Raw genomic sequence first — 23,469 nt, 5'->3', positions numbered from 1 at the left:
AGATCATTTTAAAGTTTTGTTTCAATGAGAAACATTTTGGATTTAGCAGTAACTGTGTCTGTTTTATGACTCCATGCCAACTTGGAGGACGCTGCTCTTTGTAGAACTCAGCACATAATTACAAACAACAGCATGTTTTGAACTCTGCAAAGGAGGACTCAAGTGTCTTATTAAACCCATTTATCATTGCAAATTCAGCTTCCCCAGGCAGTGGAGAGCTCTGCAGAGAAACATTGGAAAGACAATTTACTGCACTTGTCATAAATAGGAAATTTTAATGATTTACCATTGTGATTTCTGCGCTTTGATCTTGAGAGGATATTTAAGGAAACATTTATTTATATTAATAGAACTACATTAATGCTCTTATATCAACTGGACATTCTATCCTCAAAGAGAAAATGTATGTCTCAAAGGTACCCTCAATTCTCCACCATTTCATGAGTGAAATTTAAATACAATACAAAGTAAAACTTTGCTACTGTCGGTGGTACTTACAAGTTTTACCTGATCAGTGCCGATATTACTTATTTCAATGTGAAAGCTTACTGTTAAAAAAACAAAAAATGATAAGAACAGGCTTCCAACTTGAAAAGACACACACAAATAGAAAGTAGTTGCTAGAAAGTTTATTTGGCAAATAGCAATCTTTGATGCTCGGACCACAGCAGAAGAAGTGGTGCTGTTAATCGCTGTTGTAGAAAATGAGCCGCTGTGGATAAAGATTACAGACGTCTTCCTCCTGGGGCCTGGACACTGGTGGATGCCGAAGAACTGAAGGGATACTGAAGAAGTCAAGAGTTGAAGGTGGACAAGCGGTGGAGGTGGGTTGAAGAGCGACTGAGGAGCAGGACTTGAAGAAGAAAGGAAAGCCTGATGACTGGAAGAGACGAGGAGAAGAAGACCAACACCAACTGGCCATGAAGGAGGAGCTTGATGAGGTGATTAGCTGGCAAAATGACTTATAGAGCCAGACATATTGTGTGTTGCCAAAAACATTAACAGGATAGTTTTGCACTGGTAGACATGACTGAAACATTTTTTTTTTTTTTTTTGTAATTTTTTTTTCTTCTATTTTTCTATGGCAAGGACGATGTCAGGAAATGTACTATTTCAATTAGTTAACATATTAAGTCTAGTCAGCATAAAGTACATAAGGTGAAAAGGTTTTGGAAAAATTTTGTTTTTTTTCTTCTAGCATGATTACTCCTTGAATAGTTTGTTTTACAGGCACAAAGCCGTGAGTTCAGAATCTTTCCAAGGTAATATGTTATTAACTTACCACATGGTTAATAAAAGGTAGTGTGTCCTGAAAGCTTGAAAGGTTCATCAGTGTTGTTTTATGAATTAGCACCGTTACATCAAAAAGCTTTTTACCATGGAGCAAAGTTCATGAAATATTTTCATCTGTAAGAAAAATGTCCATTTTACAAGGCGCCTATTGGAAGAGACATTAAATACTACTGGCCTTAGTGTCTTCATATTTATAATTTATTATTTTTTTCTCTTTTGTTACACAGCTTGATCATTTATTTAATCGTCTTTCATAAGAATAGAAAAAAGTATTACTTATGAGCAATATAATAGTCTTGTTGTGCCTGACATTATGTCCCTACAATTCCATTATTATTATTCTAAAAATGCTTTTTTAAAACCTGAAATGTACTTTTGTTTTAAGTCACATCAACACTTTATTTCCAGACTTTTAGAAAATGTGATTACAATCCTTTATTGGAGTATTTTTCTTATAATCTGTGCTAAATAAAAGTGGTATGCCAAATAATACAACTTTCTCACGAGCAAGGAGTTAACACAGTCAAATTAAATGCATCACAAAATGCACTGTGTTGAGAAACCAACTTTTCTGAAAAGTTAGCTCTTGTTTTTTAATACTTACATCTATGTTGATAGTGCATTCTATGTTCTTACTGCTAATTTCTTATCAATATTTTAATGACCCAAACCCAGGAAACATAGCAAATTGACAAAGGAAAGGAGAGAAGACTATAGCCATGCAAATATTTTACTTTAGTTTTCTTATTTTAAAAAATGCAGAATCCATTCATTATTTGGAAGCGATGAATAATATCAGACTGTGATTTAAACCCCCAGTATCAAATAAATGTTTCAAAAACTTTGTCTCTGAAACACCAAAGGCACACAGAATTTTTTGACCCTATGTTATCATCTAATTAGACAATATCAGTTCCTTACAGTTAGTTCATGAATAGCACCTCTCATCAGAAACAAGATCCTAAACTCGGTTTCAACCTCTGCTTTCATCAAGCATCTTTGATCTTCTGGCAGGATGTGGGAGATCCTTGTATCAATGCAAGAAAAAATAATTAGCACTTAGATTATATATGTGTTTGTGTTGTGTGTGTGTGAGAGAGGGTGAATCTGTGAGCACAGCAAGTTGCAGAAGATGGAATGGATTTGACGAAGATGAGAAGCTGTCTGTTTGTGGTCAGAGAATATGGCACACTGCTTGTGTTGGGTGATACTTGATCTGATGTTAATGTGCTGCTGTGTGTGTGGGAGGGGGAAAGCTGAAACAGGCAGTGGGAAAGATGGGCAGATAATCCCGTCTGCTTGATGAGACTGAATGCTAGGATTGATTGATCGCCTAATCATAGAAGGAAATGGGCCTGAAAATGAATGGGGACTCTGCCCCTGGCTTGCTGTGGAGCTGGCTAGTTGGGTTGGAGGGGATGTTAGCTGCAGAAAGACATGGCCTTAATGTGCATGAGACCTGATTTCATTTGTGTCTGATATACAGTTATATGATCCTTGCTAAATGATCAAATAAAAAAAGGAAGAGGGAGAACAGGGAAGGGGAGGGTGTAAATCAAGGTTTATTGCAGGAATATTACTTTTTCATCTCATCTGAAATGGATGCTTTGAGAAAGGAGCAAGAATAAAAATCCATCATCAGGGTAGAATTGATGGAACTATGTGTAGGTACAGAAATCCTCAGTCCTGGATGTAGTTGACTGGCTATTGATAGATATTAGACTATTTCATGTGACATGTGTTGTAGTTTTTTTTAACAAGTCAAACTTTTTACAAGTAAATTTGTGGTTTAATAAGGGTCAAACTTAAATTTGTTGCATTTTATTTTATGTTGATCTGTTGCATACTTGCTAAAAGAAAGACAAGGATTCAATGAAGGAATATTCTAAGCTCAGGAGCCCAATTTGTTGGAGTAAACTTACTTTTAAAATATTTTTTTCCTAATAGGTTTACCAAATGTAATTTTTAGCTGGATGTAATTCTCTCAGAAAGATTCTATGAGAAGTACATTTTTTTGTACCAGAAACATGGCATTTTTTTTGTCTTGCTTGATGTTTGTTGATCAAAATAAGTTTTTCCCCAGAAAAATATTTTTTTCATATTTATAATTCCATTAGAGCATGACATTTATTTGCGTTTGATGCAGTCTGGGTTTCATTCGTACATCTTAAGAGCATAGCTGATGATCTTTTGTATTTTTACACAAACAAGAAAAGTCATTGGAGTTGATTATTACAATCTGTAAATAACTATGCAGTCTGTCTTAAAAACTTTACAACTGCAGTGGGAAAGATTGGCATTTTTTTTTACTTTCTCAAGAAGCCCCAGTTTTAAAAATATGTTGTCTGAATGTACAAATGTCTGCATTTATTGAGGTTCTTCTTACTTGATATTCAGCGCAGTGAGTGTTTGATGAGCGACTCGGGTGCCATTTTCTGCACCTGCTGAAAACGGTTGAGAGAAAGATACTGCAGCCTGGTATTGCAGCAGTTCATGCATGCCAGGTGGTTACCACCACAGAGTAACACATAGGAGAGACACATAGAGAAGCAAAAAGGAAATAAGTTTCTTTTGGTAAAAAAAATTAGATGTGATAATTTACCTAACATGTCTGTTTTTAGACTGCTGGAATATTTTAGAGTATCCTGAGAACACACATCGGGAGAAGATGCAAACTTATTGTTTTAGTTTTTTTTAGGCAAGGAACATGGTGTAATGTGGTGATTTTTGAATGGTTTTGTACTATACTCATACATATTTGATATGCTGACACATAAATCTTTGCACTTGTCAGAGGGAGTACTTACTTTTTATTCTGTGTGGAATTAGTTGGGCCTCTTCCTCTGTCTCCCTCTAGTGTGCAGGTTGTGTTTGATTGTGGGTGGGTAGTACTTTCTTGTGATTGAGAGCTCGAAGCTTGAGTGTGAAACATCTAAAGGGGAAGACATAAATGTAAAGGGGATCCAGTGATCAATAGAATTGATCAGTAAGTCAATTTTGGGCTCATATTTGTCTTTGTTTACACTTCAGCACTGCTGTTGAGTTTAACTGAGCATGCGGTGACCAGCCACCTTAGGAACCTTCTAAAAGCTGGATTTGTGTGAATCATTGATTGACATGATTATTATCCTAGCAGCTGTTGATATTCCAGTTGTTAGCTATTCTGAACACCAAAGATGATCAGTATTTGGTTGCTAGTTTTTACTAAGGTAGTTTTATGGGTGAAACCCTGGATTTCATCCCATGATTAGACATCATGCTTTGATATATTGCCTGCAGGCAGAAAAAAATAGCAATTTTAAAGTGATATACAGTCTATGCATCAGTTTTTTTTGTTGGATTCTCTTAAAGGTCCTTTCCTGCTGCTATGAGTCTTCCTAAAAATATGGTCAGTTATGACATTGACATTCTTCTTTTTTTTTGCATGATTGTCCTTGGCAGTCATGTCACCTCTAAATGTGTGGAGGCTGATATGACAATCATGTGAACATATCCAGGGTATTAGAGTTAAGCTGGCTTATTAGGCATCACATTGATAAATGTTTCATTTGACATTGGCCATATCTGAGGATCAAGAAGTGAGTCAGTTAAGAAGCCAAAGACTGACAGTGAATAATGATTTAAACAGAGATAAATACAATATGCAATCATGAAGTATTTTAACATTTGTTGTCTAAACACAAGATTTTTTTAAAGTTATGTTTAGAAACTTATTTACAACTTCATCTTTCATTAAACATTATATTGTACAATGGAGGGCTGGGTGATATGGAACAAGTGTGTAAATTTCTAAATGTATTTTACAGTAAAATCAACATCATAAATTTAACATAAATTTCTTTCTTCTCAAAACATACTTCACTTCGAAAGACAAACCAGATTATTTAGGCATAAGAAAAATTATAAGCACAATTTTCTTTTGAAAAATAGATGCACAAAAAGAGATCAGATAGTTTTGCCTAATCAATTTGCATTACTTAGTTTTAAAATTTTCTTGTAATTAAAAAAAATTCATGTTACAGTTAATAAATATCTAATTAAAGAGCTATTACATAAAAATGTAATAGCTGACATCTAGATTCAGGAAAACAAATCACTTATCTCAAAGCTTGATATATGTTATGAATGATCAGTGAATTATGTATTTTATTTAAAAAATATAAATATATATATATATATATATATATATATATATATATATATATATATATATATATATGCTTAATGGAACTTTTCAACAGCCCCTCACAAAGCTCTGCTTTACTCCAATTAGCCTGAATCCATATGTGTGATGATTAAATGGAAGGATTTAGTGAAAAGTGGGGGTTTGATCTAGACTTCCCATGTTAACTGGAATAATTGATATTATCAGATTCTGGTGATTAATGAGCTTATGAACTTGAATCAGGGCTAAGTAGCTTTTGTTGCATGTAAAGCAGTCAAATTATTTGAAGTATGTCCTTGGAGTTGAAGTATAGAAGAAAAAAGAGATGGAAAAACATTGAATACGTGTATCTTTTTGCAATCTCAAATACTGATGTAAACTATCACAAACTGCAAGATATATATATATATATATATATATATATATATATATATATATATATATATATATATAATATATATATATATATATATAATTTTGTAAAAAACCTCATTTAATATCTTGTATACAACATTCAATATTTTGATACCCAAAAATTTTAAATTAAGTTATCATGCTTCTTATGATGACCTTATGTGAGACTAAATTAGATAGTGATCTTAGATAATCACTATCTAAGATGTTCTACATCTTAGATAGTGATTGCACAGCTTGTATGATGTATGATCTGCTGATCTATTTGCTTTATAGATTTTTTAAATAATGTTTGTTATTGATGGGAATATAGGGAAGTATAGAAATTCTTGATCAGCATACGTTTAAAAGTTGTTTGGAATCTCCAATCAACCTTAAACTGCTTACATAATGTTGATAGTATATTGCCTACTACACACATAAAACACTCAAATCAAAGGTGCAGGCTGAAGAGTGAGCAAGTTAGAAGAGCTTCCAAATTTGATCAAATATAAATTATATTGTACCACTGTGAATGCAGAGGTGCTCTTTTCATCATGTCTTAAGTATTAAACATTGTAAGTTAAGCAAATTCACAAATCTCATTGGTCGTCTTTTTGTTGACAAGACAGACATTTTACCTGCTATCATCTTACAGTTACACTGGTTTTTAAGTAAGCCAAATGACCAGCTAAACGCCCTGCCAAGTATTTTATTTTATTTTTTTTGCCTTTGATGTTTTCTCTTTCCTTTTTTTTCTTGACTATTATCAATGCTAACATAAAGCTGGAGTTTGGATTCTTTTTTTGTTTGTTTCTGCTTGGCATTTTTATATATGTTTGTGAATATTGTTATACATTAACATTTACATCTGGTATCACTGTTGATTTGCAGCAACAGGGTCCTGGGTTCAAATCCCTGCCAGGGATCTTTCTGCCTGGGGTTTGCATGTTCTCTGGGTTCTTTCTGGGTACTCCAGCTTCCTCCCACAGACCAAAAACATAACTGTTAGGTTAATTGGTCTCTCTAAATTCTCCTTAGTTGTGATTATGAATGGTCATTTGTCCTGTTTGTCTATGTGCTGGACTGGTGACCTAAGGCATAATCCACCTCTCACTCATTGACCGCTGGAAATTGGCATCAGCATAACACAAGAAAAAGCATGTTAGATAATAGATGGATGTTTATTAAGATGAAAATATAAAATAGGAACCATAATGACCCATATGTTGTGAAAAAAACACCAACTTTTTCACTTAATTTAAGTGTTGCTGTCTTGATTAAGTCTTCACATAAAACTAGATTTTAAATCTTTGCATGCCTGTCTCTCATCATTTTGGATGCTGATTGATGAAACGTTTTTCAACCCTTTCAACCCAAATGCAGCTGTTGTTTGCTAGTTTTTTTTTTAATTTATTTATTTTTGTCTGCCTTTGGTTTCTTCTCTGGTAAGCGTGCATTGCTTTCTTTGTGTCTCTCTGAAGACAGTGAGCTGATATCATCCTTTGAAAAGGTAATGATCCCACTGTGTTGAGATTGTGCATGTGTGCTGCACTGTGTAATGGTCTGGCTTTTTATTGCCTGCCGCATACTAATCTTGCAGCTGAAGGAATGAGATGACACCTGCAGGGGGATGTGTATGAGAGGGAGCCTCACATGAAAGAATGGCCATTAAAAATGATCAAAGAAATTACTGCAGTTGGCTGCACAACACTGCTCTCACGGTGTACATCCCTCTGCCCTACAATGTATATACTCCGACATACATAAACAGTCATGGATGCATGGATTTTGTCTAATTAGTTTTTGCCTATGATGTTTAAATGATCTTTTGTGGAAATGTCCTGCAACATGGTTGCCTAAGGCTCCTCAAAGTTTATACACCCACACTTTCAGGTACAAAATCAAATACATTGGAAATGATAGTCTCTTTTCCATAACACCACACATTACCATAAATGCTATTTCCAACTGGACTTTTTAAAGACATTTCTTATCAGCCTTTTGTTGTAATGAAATAGCCACAACATATTTTTTTTATTACAATCTCTCATTTTAGAGTCACATTACTTTTTAGGATCCATTGAAGAAAATTAAACCCTTTGAAACATCTACAGTAGAACCATTTTGGGGCAAATGCTGGGAGACTTGCTGGTTAACTTGACCAAGCCATATGTAGACACTCAGCTTTGTTTTTGTAATGTCAACATTCATCATGAATGTACAAAAGTTGCAACAATGTGAATTGCCATTTTTCTCTGACTTTTAGAGTGGAGTCTACCATGCATGGGGAATTTTTAAAATCTGTGATCTGAATTTCTTTCTTAGGCTAACTTAATTTTCTCCCCAAGGTATTTGATTATCAGCAAGGCATAACTGTTGATTTCCTGGACCCTGTTCTTGCGATTGAGTGGACTTCTCAGAACTTGTGATTCAATTTCTTGCCCACTTTTAGCATAAATCTTGATCTCATCCATGTAGAGGGGGAACGGGTGGTAATCTTATTTCTGAATCAGTATTCATAGCTAGTCTTGTTGATTAGTACGTAGATGGAGTGCAGGCCTATGTAGCATGACAGTTTAGACAAAGCATCTCTTTGGTATATGCAGCATTTCACTGAGACTTGTGTAATTTGCTCAAAGTTGGTGTAAGGGTTTTTTATGGAGTTAGCAATAAAAACTCACAGAATGTTGTGGACCTTGTACACCTTGAGGCAATCCAGGATTAACATGTGCAAAGTTTTGTCTAAATCAGCATTTCTTTTAACCTGCAGCTAATGTTTGGCTTCTCTAATGATTTTTTGTGCCTCTGCCATATTCAGGATGAACCCTTATCAGATGGCTCTTACGCAGCACTAAATACTGGTAGAGAAAAGTCAGCCATTTGATCCAGTGGCCTGGTGCTGTCCAGGTCTTCGTACCTCAGACTTTTGGAATGTCTCTAGTAGTTTATTTTTGCATCCATTTCTGTCACCAGGAATTAGTAACCAAACCTAGATTGTGCCCTGGACCCACTTCCTATAACATTATTGTTGTGCTTCCAGAATGATGTTTTATCAAAGTGGTACCCACTTTGATAAAATGTCTTTTTTCTAAGTACTTCCTATTTTTCTTCCATTCAGGCCTTCCTTTTCTGTTTGTCAGAAGTCCGTTTTACAACTGTGTGGCTGAATGGGTTGGTTGGGAATTTCAGTGGTGTTTCATGTGTCTGGGGGTGTGAAATATCATCCATTAGATAGTCTCCACTTGTGATGTATGATGTATGCACAGAAAGTCAATCCAATGTTTATTCATGATTTTCAAGGCAATGCCTTTACAAAGCTCTTAGATTTTCTTTTAACGAAGAAAACTACATGAGATTTAGACTTTTATTTTAAGGCATACAGGCCTTCCTGCAGCTTTGATTTCCTTGTGTCTTTTACTTTTATGCACTGGCATATGCTCTCTTATCTCTTGCCCACATCTTTTTCTTTTATAATATATTTACAATGTTCCTTGTTTTTGTCAAAAGAAATCTGTTTGACCCTTAAAAAAGCAGCACTTGTTTACTTCTGATTTTACTAGACTGTCTCATCTTGCTTCTGCACATCACTAAACACGAATATGAATTCAGATGATTCTATAAAAATTGTGATTATATATGACAGTTGCAAACACATTTTAGTGTGCATTTTAATATATTAATCCTCCCCACATCCTAAGAGATGCTTTTTTACTCGTAGCACAGACTGGTGGGGTCACATTGAGTTTGCATGTGCTTTTACATACCAGACTGATAGGCCACCCTCTTTCCCCACTGTCTGACTGTGATATTTGCTACACTTTTCCTGAGTGTGTTAAGACTGTGGAAAGATTAAATAATTGCAACCGTGATAACTTTTACTTGCTCATTGCAACCTTTATTGAAATTTTAACTGCCTACACTTTAAACAAAACATTGTTTTTAATTTGACTCCAAAGTATTATTTGCTGTTTGAAAAGCACAAATCTGTAACGCTCTTCAGAAAATGTGACGTGCTACCGCAAAAAAGAAACAAGTCACGAGAACATAAACCGAGAAAAACCATAAATTTCAGAGAAAATATAGATTTTTCCCCCCCTCCAGAGTATACGAGTAATCGAGCAAACTTTTTGTTTTAATTTAGCTTGTTAACAGAGAAAATCTGTAAACTTGCAGCTGAATAACCAGGCATGTTTGGGAATTCACACACTTTTGGGTTCCGTCTATATGATGACATTTCGAAAGAAACATGGTTAATTTCCATTGCCATTGCTAATTACCCCATACAAATAATGAGCTGTTGGACAAAGAGACAAGGTCTGCTCACCTGTAGACAAGATGCTCACCTATACAAGGTGCTCCTCTGTTCAAGCATAGTCTGAGACATACACACCTTCCAATGACATTAGTGGCTCTGTATTGGCTCACACAATGAACTTAGTCAGGATTAGAACATGGAGTTTGCCTCCAAAATATAAAAGTGGTGGTTTATTACAGAAGTTGTCAATAAAGCAAAAAACAAAATGTACAAGAAATTTGTTGAATCCAAAGGTAGAAATAAGAAAAATGTGTTTAACCATTTGACAAAAAATAACTGAAAAATTACTCGGTAATAGTGGCGGAGGAGGAGATGAAGGTGCATCAACAATTGACAAGAAAATCAAATGTCTTCTGGAAAGACTTTGGTCCCTGTCCACAAAATGTTTTTATTTGACAGGTTGTCTTGTATTGTTTTTTTCTGCACATTCATGCTTATATTTAGTTGTGAGATTCATAAGGTGACGGTTGCTGCTTCTCTGAAGTTTGATTTAATTCAAACTTCTCTGAAGTTTGAATTAAATCAGTAATTGTTCAATCAGGAAATTTGAAACTCTTGATTTAGTTTTGAATATTCAACGTGAACTGTAGACAAGGCATTTATCTCTCTTTGTGCCTAAGATTACAGTGTAGCATACACTGGGATTTTGAATTTAGGATTTATCATATGTCTCTAATAACCATGCATACACTAACCTCATATAAGAAAAAAAAATGTAAATGCAGGAATGGCTGCAAATGCCAGGGAGAACTATGCAGAAAAAAGGGAGAGGGCAGGTGAATGAAGGGGAAAGAGACAAGAGCCTACATATCTAACTGATTGTTGTGCTGCCAAATTGATTTGCATGACAAAGGCTGCTCTAATTGCGACACTTTTCTGCAACACACTGATAATACAGAACAGGTCCACTAAAAGAGACAAAAGAGGTTTTATTAAGAAGGATTTCCTGTATGCTTTTTTGAGATGCACCACCATCTTCTGTTTTCAGAAGGGTTACTTTCAGTGAAGTGTATCTCTACCTGCTATGACATATTTGTCATAATTCCTCTCACAATCATTGTCAAAAGTTTTTGTTTAAAAATATGCAAATATGGACACTGATGCAGTTTATTGATGCCAATATTTAGCAGTGCTTTTTTTGGTAATGATACTTACTTGAATTGGATATAAAACAAAAACTAAACTGCAATGTCTTCACTTAGTTGTTACATTTGCCCCAGAAAACCGTGAACAACTTAAAATGGGGGATTATGCAAAATTGGCTTTGAGATCATGTTAGAACATTATTCCGCTATATTCCTGCTGTGTTGCTTAGAATGTTGGAATAGTTTTTTTTTTATGATTGTTGCATCCTAAAATTACAGATTTTAAGGCATATCACCTTTTTCAAAAAGTTTCAAAGTTGCAATTTTTTTAAGCTTTGTTTGTGCAATAAAATAACAAGAAAAGTTCATATTTCTGTTAGGCACGGACATGTAGGACATTATGACCATATTATAACCTAAGGTAAAAATATAACAGTATCACGGTATGATTATCACAACTCTAAAATGTGTTATGTTGGATTTCCTTTAGCGTGCTTTGATGTGACTGAAAAGGCAATTTGCTTCTTAAATGTCTGCTGAATTGAGGGCTGAACTTCACCTTTTGACACGACCTATTGCTGCTAGAGCTACTGCTGATCCAAAAGTATTATTATAACAGATGTGAATTATTTAACCACAAGCTCTCCATGACCACACCATAATCTCTGTGCACATTTACACTGACTATTTTTGGTAAATAACAGAATTAATCTATACTGTAATGTAAAATAGTCAACAACAACAGCATTAGTATCCTTTTTTAAAAGGTCATGTTGATTAAAAAAATCAACAAAGTGACTGGTGTCCAAAGAAAATCTTTTGCATCATGAACAAATTGAGACATCAATCTTTTTATAAACTATATTTAAACCTACAGCAGAATCAAATTGTCTCATCTCTGTAACTCGTGACTCTTTTAAAACATAAAAGAAATGATCAGTGGCACATTATGGCATTACATACTACTGTTGTTGTAGCAAAATGACAGATCTCAAAATTAGTATAGCTTGGTTGAAATAATGACTAAGTAATGTCAAAAAAAATTGACACAAAGGATAAAAGCATTGACAACAGCAAAATGATATATTAGTGATATGAATTTTGCCAGTACATTTTCAGGAAGATAAAATGTTTAATTTGAACATCAAAAACATATCAATTAAGCTACCAGAAATGGATTATTTGCATTTGTTTGTGACAAAATTAGTTTTATTTATTTATTTTTTTTTTTGCTTAAAGACATATGTCCACATTTATTTTGTTTTACATGTGAAAAACTGACTTGAATTTTGTGGTAGAGCACAACATTTAGCTCTGAAAGTGACATAACTCATACACAATCACATGCAATGGATCGTTCCTACCACATAGTTTTGAAAATAACAGGATAGAGTGCTTGCAGATATATTATAATGCCCTGATTTAGAACAAGATCTGCAATGATGAGAGAAGTTTTTTTAATTTTCATCATTTGAAAATGTTATTTGACACATTGACTGACTTTGGAAAAAATCTAGGAACTAATTTTCAGTATGTTGCAGTGCATTAAGTTCATACTAAGAAGAATTTCCTTCTTGGCAATTTTCTGTCTTCATTATCACTTAACACATTATTTTTTATGTTAAAAAATGACAAATCATAATACAGAAATATGTTCACAAGTGTTAAATTAACTCTTAACACCTTTGTTCTCAATTTTTGTCAGAGCTTTGTGTTCCACAAACATAAGTGTATGCTCTAAAGACATACACTAATGGAGACTGAGTTTCTTATTTTCTACAGAACTGACTTTTCTATCCTGCATAGTTTGTAATGGGATGAGTAATACAATAGGTGTGTTATTTCTTTGACAAAGTGAAACGTTAATAAAGTAAAAAGCTGTGCATGCTAAAAAGCCTTTTCCTTCTGTTTTTCAATTCTAATTAACTTTTTATTGACAGTATCTGGTTCTTATTCCTTGTTATGAACCTGCTATTTTTAGATTGTCATCTTTTATATTATAGTTATCTTACTCTTCTTTATGTTAAACTTCTTTTCAGATAAAGCAGTTCCAGTGATAGTTGAGAAGATCTGGACTAAGTTGTATGTTGGATCTATAAAGAGCCAGGTAATGACTGATTTCACTTTAAAAGCCAACACAGAAATGACACATTGTAGTGATTAAAACACTTTGTTCCATATTTCTTTTCATTTTCTTTTTATAATGTCATATTTTATTGAAGTCTGAGATAAAAAACATATATATCTTTGTGTTATGCAAAGTCAGTTTAAGTGGTGCTTTTATACCATCAACTGTGCTTCTTTTCCAGTTTAAAGAGGAGTCTGGCTATAAAAACAACAACAAAAACATGCTTATATAAATTTTGAAAATATTATATTGTAAAAATCATAATTAGGATTGTAGTTAATCTAAGCCCATAACTTTCACGGTTATGGTGTAACCACTGTAAATTACATAAGTGATATTTTCTCTATGTTTACATAAAACATAGAAAAATGTTTCTACATGATTACCACCATGTAAAAAAGAAAATCATATTAAATATTCCATGCATCAAAAATTAGGTTTAATAAGTCTAGTGAATTTTCAGTTTAGCATAGTTGCTTCTGCGGATTCACAGACATGAGCATTTAAGTTTAGTCATTTTAGATTACTTATAACAGTATCCTTTACCAAGACATGAGCAATTTTGGCTATTTCTATTCTCTTAATAGTTTCTTTCTCCCGAGGTTTCCCCACCAAATGTTGATTTTTCAGCATGATTTTGACCACACAGGTTTTCTCTAGACAGTGCAATAAATTTTGAGTTACATTTTGTTCCTAGAGTTTCCCACTCACAGGTTCATGGTGTTTCAGATGGACTTCAGCATTGTTAGATAAGTGTGGCATGCGAGACAGGAAACATTGTGCCTGAATACTGTAGCTGTCTGACATGCTGAGCTCAGGAGAGTAGCTTGGCAGCTGTAGTGCATCAGGTCGATGTTAGCAGAACAGACAGAAGCAGGGGAGTAATGGGATTTCACCAAGTAAAATCTGCATATTTCTATAAGACCACATGCATAAAAGAATAAAGTGAAATCAGAGGAGGAAAAAGTGAAGGAAAGGAGAGGTCATTCAATGAAAAAAAAATATAGAAATGGACTAAATAAGTTGGCTTCCTGATATTAAACAAACTTTTCTAATCAAATTTTGGGTTTCATCGAGGTAAACTCAACATTTAATTGTTTTACCTCAACTTAGTAAGAGTTTGTGACCTTTTTATTGTATATTTAATGGATTATCCACTGTACTCACATTTTTGAAACATAATATTTTCTATTTCAATGTAATGAATGACTTCATGCACAGCACAGCAACACAGCAGATCAGTTCATGTTATTATAGTTTTATATTAACATGTGTTCATAAAATCTTATTTCTGGAATCTAGATTTGATCTAGATTAAATTACAATTGGCATCAGAATAAATTCAGAAAGTGCTAATGACATGCTCTACAGCTTACAAGCTATGTCTAAAGTGAATCTGACTGATTTTACTCTGAGGAGTCTTTGTCTTATAATTTGAGAACATGCATTGAAATGGTACCAGTTTTTGGTCTATTTGAAAACGAGAATGTGTAACAAGTGTTTTAATCCCATTGCTGTTCAATCTCTTTGTAAAGACTTTGGTGAATGCTTTGAGTGCCTATAAAGATCTTAAATGTGAAGTAACTCCCCACTAAAACTATTAAAGTATATGCACTGGCTGATGATATGGTCTGCATTACAAAGCCAGGGCATGAGAGTGGTGGTGTTAACTTTCTACTGCCTTAATGGGAGAGTGAGCTGTCAGAGACATGCATGTAATGGCTCCCTTGCCAGCTGCCCAGTTCAGGCCATGTGGGACCAGCACAGACAAGCCATTCTTTCGCACTGTCTCATCTTCAGCACTTGCACTTATTCCTCCTCTGTTTCTTTTTTTTTTCTGATATTTTTGATGCCTCTGTCTTATCCGTCCTTTCACAAGCTTCTGTTTTAAACTTGGCTCTGAATAGGGATCATGGAAGCTCGTGAACCTTTTTTCTTCCATTTGCCTGACACTAAACTGTCCACTTGCCAACGATCTCATACAATTATACAGTATCTCAGAGAATATTTAGGGCCCATAAGGGGCATTTGGTGACTGGCTCCCACAGGATCTTCTGCTCTTCTTGCTATTTCTCATGGGTAGTCAATCTTTACTATTTGAAACAGGCTGCTTCTCACCAAACGAAGCAGAATAGTCAAACTGTAATGGTACAGCTTTATCTCTGACATAATACGCTTTGAGTACTGCACTTTGTCTGCGTTTCCTCCTCGATGTGTCCTTGACATTCATTTAAGACTTCAGTTTTATTGAAGAAGCAGGGCTTTGTTGCTTCAACATTATAACGCTGTACTACTAAAGACATTACACCAGGCCACTAGACATTATCTAAGTTATTAGATAGTTCTTTGTGTGCTAATGTTATTATGTAGGACCAACTCATCTGTTGTCTGAAATGTATGTTCACTCTGCGGTGAAGCTTCCACCTTCTCTTCTTTGTCTCCTCACCTAATCAGTCTTGAAGCAATCATCCCCAGAGGCTATCAGTTATGACAGTTCTTTCATCAGCCATTACTGCTAGTGCTAATGGTGTCCTCGTACTGACTTTAAAAACTTATTATCATACTGTGCATGCTGATTGACAGTTGACCTTCACAGCACTTTATGAAAAGCTGGACAGATACATTGGATCACTGCAGTTGCTTCCATGACAGCATATTAATAATAATCTGATAGAATTGCTGGGAACCAATTAATCTACTGACTTCACACAAGGCAGTGGCTAAGGAAACATTCCTGTTGCTTAGTTGGACAAAACAGTTGTCACACATATTGTTGTGAAAATTTTTCATCTACCTGTCACAGGTATAGACATGATGTTAATTCTGGACTTTAATACTTTAAACTTCTGTTTTCCTTAGAATGCAACATATAACCCAAGATTTGAAATACAGTAATTTGCAAACCCTAAATTAGGATGGATGCAGAAGGTTGTATATTTTATAGATTTTCTCTAATTTATACAATGTTGGAGGTTGGGCAAATCTTAGCAGTTTTCACTGTGGCTATGATTCTGGCTGTATATTTAACTACTCATCTTGGGAAAATAGTTTGATTAATTTGGTTGGATTTCTGTGTTTTTTGAACACAATCCACACATTTCCCAGATTTTGGGTTTGGGCAAGAAAAAAAGAGAGAACTATTCTTAAAAATCAGATCCTTGTCAGGAACTTAATTAATTTAGATGGACTGTAACAATTCAGCCAAGAAGAGCAGCCCACCAGAAATATGCCAGAACCCTGCTGACATTAGTTGCTACCATTATCCTTCGGCTTGTGTGTAATATGCTAGGGAACATTAAACTAAATACTGATAATGCTACATCTATATTTTTAGCCTGTTCATATAATTATAAACCAGCGTTAATTAAATAAAACCTACAATAAATCCTAAATGATGCACCCAATTCTTAGATTTAAAATCAAGTTTTCTGATGTGCAGTTGTTTTACCACAGAAAAATAGCAAGCTAAGGGGTTTCTATTCCCTATTTTCCGGGCACATAGCGCCATTTTATAGCACTATCAGGTACCTGTTACTTTAAGTTGTTAGGAAAATGCTGTATATATCAAAAATGAATTTGACTTTGCAATTTGACGACTTGAAATTGTCCTCTGTCTCTATAAGAAGCTCTTACACTTTCTGACACAACAATTCTCCTCCAGGATGCCCTTTACAACTATTCTTAAAAGTGTTGGAGTGAGAAGTAGTTTGTATGATACACTTTTCCGCCAGATGTGAACAATTTTTTGCTGTCACTTGTCTGGAAGAATTGTGTGGAGTTGTTAGGGGCAAGCGGTTCTCTGTGGGACTGGGGCCTGCTGCTCTAGGAGGAGCTTTGTGGAAATAGGTGGCGCTTTGTTTTGTTAGAGCAAACACTTAGGCACCCCAAATGGCTGCCAAGGGAGATGAGGGATTTTTCAAACATGTCTGAAAAAGTCAAAGCAACACTCTCAATATGTTTTTGATGAGGGGATAACATCATAAGAATATACTTAAAATAGTTTTATACCTATTAAAAACTATTTTTTAACAGGATTGTATGGAAATAATCTAAATGTTTGCATTATGATTGCAAACAGTAACTGCTTATTTTATACCTGTAGGTTTTGTCTGCTGACAATATGTTGAGCCAAAGACAGATGTTATAGGTCTGTAAATTCTTTGAAGAGGTCATTTACTAGTGCAAGAGACAATAAGGTAGTACATAAACAACTTAGATTTTTCACAGATAGCCCAAATATTACACGCAAAAAACATGGTATATTTTGAGGCAGAATTTTGAGTACTGATTTTTATATAATCTTTCCAACTTGAATTTTGCTGAACAGCGTAATAAATTGCTTTGCATAGTTAGCGCTAAAGCAAGACTTGTTTTAAAAGGTGTTACTAAAAAAAACTAACCACTTGCACAAAGTGGCTCCTAATTGTAGATATTATAATCAGTAGTTCTAAGGAAGTCAAGTGGAATTGTGACACATGCATTTGAAATTGTATTATTTTATGTTTATATCTCATTGATTTAGAGTTGATTTGAAGTTCTGAGAAACATCAGTCACTGCACATAATATTATATTGTCACTTGAACGTGAAAAATTGAGTAAACTGTTTATTTTCTTATTGCTTTTTTATTACTCTGAACAAATGCAAATGACCTTTTCTAAACGAGTTTGAAATGCATGATGCTAGAAGTAAGCATGAAATTAAACTCATAATATACCGACACTATTATCTTGCTGAGATATATAACTTTGTGATCCCCCCCCCACCTGTTACCAATGGAGCTTGTGTTTTCATTTCATATTGACCTCTGGATATGATAGCTAATTAAACATTTTGAAAGGAGAGTGAGGAAATGAGGGCTCTGTTTGTTCAGAGAGAGATAACATTCAGAGAGTAACCAAGGCATGGCAGAACAGCCTGGCAATATTACCTCACGTTGAGCTGCATAATAAAGAAGGCTCGCATGCATATTAATACCAGGACTCTGCATAATGTCTACATCTTATGACAGACTCAGAAATACACTGACATCTCACTGGTATTGCTTAACCTCTTCTGCTTTATTATTTGCATCCACAGAGATCTCCCTTAAGCCTGTCCTCACCCATGTCAACTTCACCGGCCCTGGCTGCCACCCACTTTCTCACACACTCCCAGTTTTCACTCTTTAAGAACACATGGTGGAGGTATGTGATGCCAAATGAGCTCCTCGTTACCCCCCTCCATCCCGCTCGGTTTGTAGATGCTTTTGGAAGAACTACAGCGACATCTGCATGTGCCATGATTACAAAGCGCCAGGCTCATACCCAACAAATTCGCTGGGCCTCCCCCTGCCAGTCTGCTACTCATCTCTACAACCCCTGCCCCCCGGCCCTGCGGCACTCGTTTCTCAAATTACTAAACATGGTTAATTGTGTGAGGCGTAAAGCTCACTTCATTTGAATATTCTGTCTAGGAGGGAGGTTAGGGGGGGTGCCATGCAGAGGGAGGAGAATTAAAGAAGTGTGCCTGGGAAAGGGAGAGGGTGGGTAAAGAGTTTGAGGGGCGGGGGCGCGTACAACTGAAACTACAGATCTCAGAGGAAAAAAAAAAAAGCACTGTTTTTGTTTTGTTTTCTTACGGTGAATGTTACCAATGAGTACGCTATTGTTTACAACAATTTTAACCCCCCTCAAGTCAAAACCTGAACTCTGAATTTGATAGTATATTTTAAGTAATTTATTTCTTATGAAACTTCAGTTATTTTGCCTAGAATGCTTTGTAGTGTTGAAGGTCTGAAATGTGTGTGTATTTCTTCATTCATTATTAGCTTGTGGTGATTTTTGTCTTTTTAAAAGCTCTGAATTTTGACTTTTTTTTGTGTGTGTGTTAGATTGATTGTTCACAGGTACTTAACATATCCAGGAGCTTTAAATCATCTGACATTAACATTAAATCGTATTTTGAGCTTATCTAAATGTAATGGTCTAAAGATATTGTTAAACTGGTGCATATTGTTCCTTCTAAGTGAAAAGGTTTGTTTTCATTCTTCAGCTTGTTTAAATGAAACACACAACTTGACTTGTACCTTTTGCAATGCTCTAGTCTTATTGGATATAATGAATGAATCCAGTGCATATGATTTCAAAGAAATTACTTTACATTCTCAATCCATAATTTTACTTTTAAAAGTCAGAAATTGCAATAATCAAATTTTTTTTCGCTTTATAAATCAACAAACATCCATTAGTTCTCCATGAACAAACATTCGCTGTATCTGCGGTTGCCTTTTGCATAGATTATAACGCGACTAATTATTCCTCGTTCGAAAAGCCGAAAGCAATTTTTTTTTTCATAAAGTCATTTTGAAATAAACAAATTGGCAGATTGTCTGAATCAAGCACACTTCTTTGAAGATTGTCATCGCTTAATGAGCTGCTTTTTTTCCAATTTTTTTTTTCGGTTTCCACTCCCTCGCTCTCGTCTGCCATTTGCCCGTATGCTTTGGCGGTTAATGATATGCAAATGAAATATGCATAAAACCGCTCTGTTGTAGGATGATTAAGCATAGAAGACATTAGCCAGTGCCCGCTACAGTGTCTCTCTGCTGCATTCCACTTCCACCAAGCGCCATTCTTTCGAAGATTAACAATTCTAATGCACTAATAATGAGAATAACACAAATAGTATCCCGTTTGACAGAAATTAGATCCCTGTGAGGTTTCTTCTCAGCCCAGTTTTGTAAGATCCAGAGCCAGGATACGCAGATGTCTTCAGACATGATAGATGGTGCTACAAAGAGCACGCACAAAGTAAAGAGACCAGGTTTCCCAGGAAAAAGTGCCTTGAACATGACTCGCAATGCAGGAGCTTTTCTCTCCGGTGTTTGTGAGTACTGTAGCATTATTTGACTACTGGCATATAACGAAGGAAGAAAAATATCTTTCCTTCTCTCTCTCTCCCTCTCTCAAACACACACAGATACACTCCACCCCCCATTCCATCCTGCTCTCTTGTGCAAGCCCTCTTTTTTTTTGTAATCCATTTGTGCAATGAAGATGCTCCACAATTAACATCCCCCATGGAATCAAATAAAAGGGTGATTATCCAGCGTTGATTAGTTCCGAGTGATTAAAATATCCACGTGATTCCATCTGATGAATATAGAAGAAATGCGCCAGCAGTTACTAATTACGTTGTTAATCGCGTTTGTCGCGATCCTGATTAGTGCGTTTAAAATGCCCGAAAAGATGCCATCTTTTAAACGATCTTTCTTGAGTCGTGCAGATGGCAGATTCAGACATATTGATTGCTCCAATGTTTTGTAGCAAGGAAAAAGACGTCAAAATCCCTCTCTTAATTATTCATCTTGTACAACCATGGTGTTCTTCCAAATAAATCCCAGGGAAAAAAATGCAGTTTGAAGGGGACCAGCTGATGAATATCCATGCGTTGCTAATTACTGTTTTAATTCCATGTGCATGTTAATAATAAAGCGTAATTGATAAAATCCTCCGATGTGTCTTTGCAGCGATGCCCATCTGTGCCCGGTGCCAGCAGAACTGGGACCAGAGAAACATTCCTTGCGACCCAGAGAATATGTCTAGCTGTGGTTCAGACCAGTTGTTAGGTCTGTGTTGCATCTGTTTATGATAGTTTAGCGCAGGAAGGAAAATCCTCTAAGGGTGGAGTTTGTTCAGTTCTTTTGGGTGGTTGGCAAGAAAGGGGCAGAAAAAAGTCAAAGCGATGTGGGTGTGGAGGATGTAATGAGTTCCCACGGCCTCAGTACCCCCAGTGTGGTTGCAAGCAGGCCAGCACCTCCCCCCTGAATGGCTCTTGTACTCAAGTTTCCTCCTCATTTCAATCTCTTGTGTGCCCATTTCACGACGCCCCAGTAGTCTCTGTGCCAACTGTCTCACTGTTGTTGTAATACTGCTAAGGTTGAATCTGTAGTATCTAAAGACCTTCATTATCATTTTACATAAAGATGTATAACGTAAATGTTTGCATTCCACTGTGCTATTTTTATGTGCAGAAGTATGTCCCTTTACGAGATGAAGATGTTGCCACAGTGCAAGTAAAATTTTACATCTGCACATTTATAGTAAGGGTAAAAGCTAGTATAACCAACTGTCCATTGATAATTTCTTTTTGAGTTGATTAAGATGCATCCTTATGTTTGTGTCTTTGTTGCCTCTCTCTTTCATGTCTTTGGCATTGTAAACAGCTGCTATTGAGCTTCAGCCACAGTCCCCGAGGTCCATTCTTCCCTCCTCCTCCTTTTGCCACTAGCAGATTGGTGGCATCTGTTGCAGTGGTAGACATTGAACGTTGCTGCCAGCCAGTTCAGTGTAGAATGGCAGTTTACACAGGGGAAATGACGAGTAAAGGGGGAAGGGTGTTGGCATAAGAAAGCTTTTGCTTTATGTCCTTTTACTAAAAGTCAGACTCTTTGCTGCTTTCCTTGTGACATATGCTCCTTTTTGATTTTGTTGATGTTGCTGCTTTTCTTCGTTGTGAAGTCTGTTGTTTACATATCAAAATTATTTCTTTGAATGACACAGCCTAATTAACGATGCTAATTTTGCTCTAATTAGCCCTATCTTCTCTGCAAGGTCTCCTCCTTTTTGTTCGTTCTCTTTTGTTTTTACCAGCTGATACGCGAAGAGTATCCCATCGTGCCGATTGGGTTTAATAACGGTATATCTCCAGTGTCCTTTGCCAGTTTTCATGCCAGATGCCATCACGTTCCCGCCGGTAAACCAATCGAGACTCAAACCTGCCGAATTATTTGTCCCTGGCAATCCTCCAAGGTAGAAATTTTTGCCTGGGTATTTAAATGCCAACCGTGAGACTGGTTCATCATTTTCCAAAGGGTACATCCTTAACTCCTAACGAAAGGAATGGCATGATGTCTCCTGCCCAGGCTGACTGCCTGGCATCACAAGCGGTAGCTCCGATGGATAGTGAGAGAGTGAGAATGAGTCGGTGGGAGGAGTTTTCTGTGCCACCGCCACTCCCCGTTATCCCAACAAAACAGCTCAAAGTTTTTTGCTTTTTTTTTTTTTTTAATAGAATGTCGTTATTCATAAGTCCTGTGTCAACTCTGTCTCCACCTCCCATTTCTTGTGTGCTTGGCATCCATTATCAAGCCTGGACTTCCGGTCTCACATCTTCGGAAATTAACTCTGTGGTTGCACTCTAGAGAGCTGAACATCCACCCTGTTACCTCAATTTTGGCGCTAGGTTTTAACAGCTTTTCCATTTCAGTACATCTTAACATTAGGTTTTATTGTCAAGTCTTCATCGTAACTTTGTTAGTCCTCCAAATCGGCATTGAAGATCGAATGGAAGGATGTCTGGTGATCCATATCTTCAATCACAAGATGACCTTCTATTCTAAAAAAGTAAAATAAAAATATCCAGAAGTCTGGCGCTATCAAAACGACAGCAGCCTTTTTGTCCTCGGAGCTATATCTATCAGCAAATCCCTGAGTGAACAGTAGTCCGTCTCGATGCTAGCACTGAATGGATGGCACTGTGCCAACTTCTCCCTGCCATCAGGCGCATTCGCTCCTTGTTTCCCTTATTTGCCCATCCCCTTTCTATCTCTGTCCCTCTCTTGCTCACCCTCCTCCTCTTTTGTAGTTTTCTTCCACATGCCCACTACACCCATCCTTCCTTGCCCTCTTTTTTTCCTGTCTGAAAATGATAATTTGCACTAATTATCATTTGTGCTAATTGGTTCCAATAGCCAGCGATCGAAGATGACCGCTCTAAATAAAAGTTTTTGATCAGGTCTGCCTTTTAACTTTCATGCCTTGCATTAGTGATTCTCAGTTTTGCCTTTCTTCTACACTGATCCTCAATCCAGTCTCGTTTTGGTGCATGAAACCAGAGTGGAGTGTTTGTGCCTTAGTGCAAAGTGAAGGACCTCAAGCTATATCTCAACCTATCTGACTGTAGCTGATTAAAGTGGACTTTTACTCACTGATCCTACTGCACAATATTGCCCAGGCAGATTAATATTTAGCATCATTCATTTAATCTCCTTGTTCTTCCTGTTGCAATTTCCCTAATTAAATCTTTCTTGTTTTATTGTCACTCTT

General features: G+C 36.0%; 1 protein-coding gene across 3 annotated transcripts in view; it reads left to right on the top strand.

The window, feature by feature from the left end:
* LOC129364001 (uncharacterized) overlaps positions 1-23,469 on the top strand; it is a 112,614-nt gene that overhangs the window by 4,321 nt on the left and 84,824 nt on the right. For all 3 annotated transcript variants that reach the window (XM_055036354.1, XM_055036350.1, XM_055036349.1), the window contains exon 2: positions 13,294-13,361. In XM_055036354.1, the coding sequence (XP_054892329.1) occupies positions 13,294-13,361 (68 nt within the window). The remainder of the gene's footprint in view (positions 1-13,293; positions 13,362-23,469) is intronic.

The sequence above is a fragment of the Poeciliopsis prolifica genome, unplaced genomic scaffold (genome assembly GCF_027474105.1).
Source record: "Poeciliopsis prolifica strain line A6 unplaced genomic scaffold, Auburn_PproV2 SCAFFOLD011, whole genome shotgun sequence".
Taxonomy (NCBI): Eukaryota; Metazoa; Chordata; class Actinopteri; order Cyprinodontiformes; family Poeciliidae; genus Poeciliopsis; species Poeciliopsis prolifica.
This window is presented reverse-complemented; position numbering and strand designations above follow the sequence as displayed.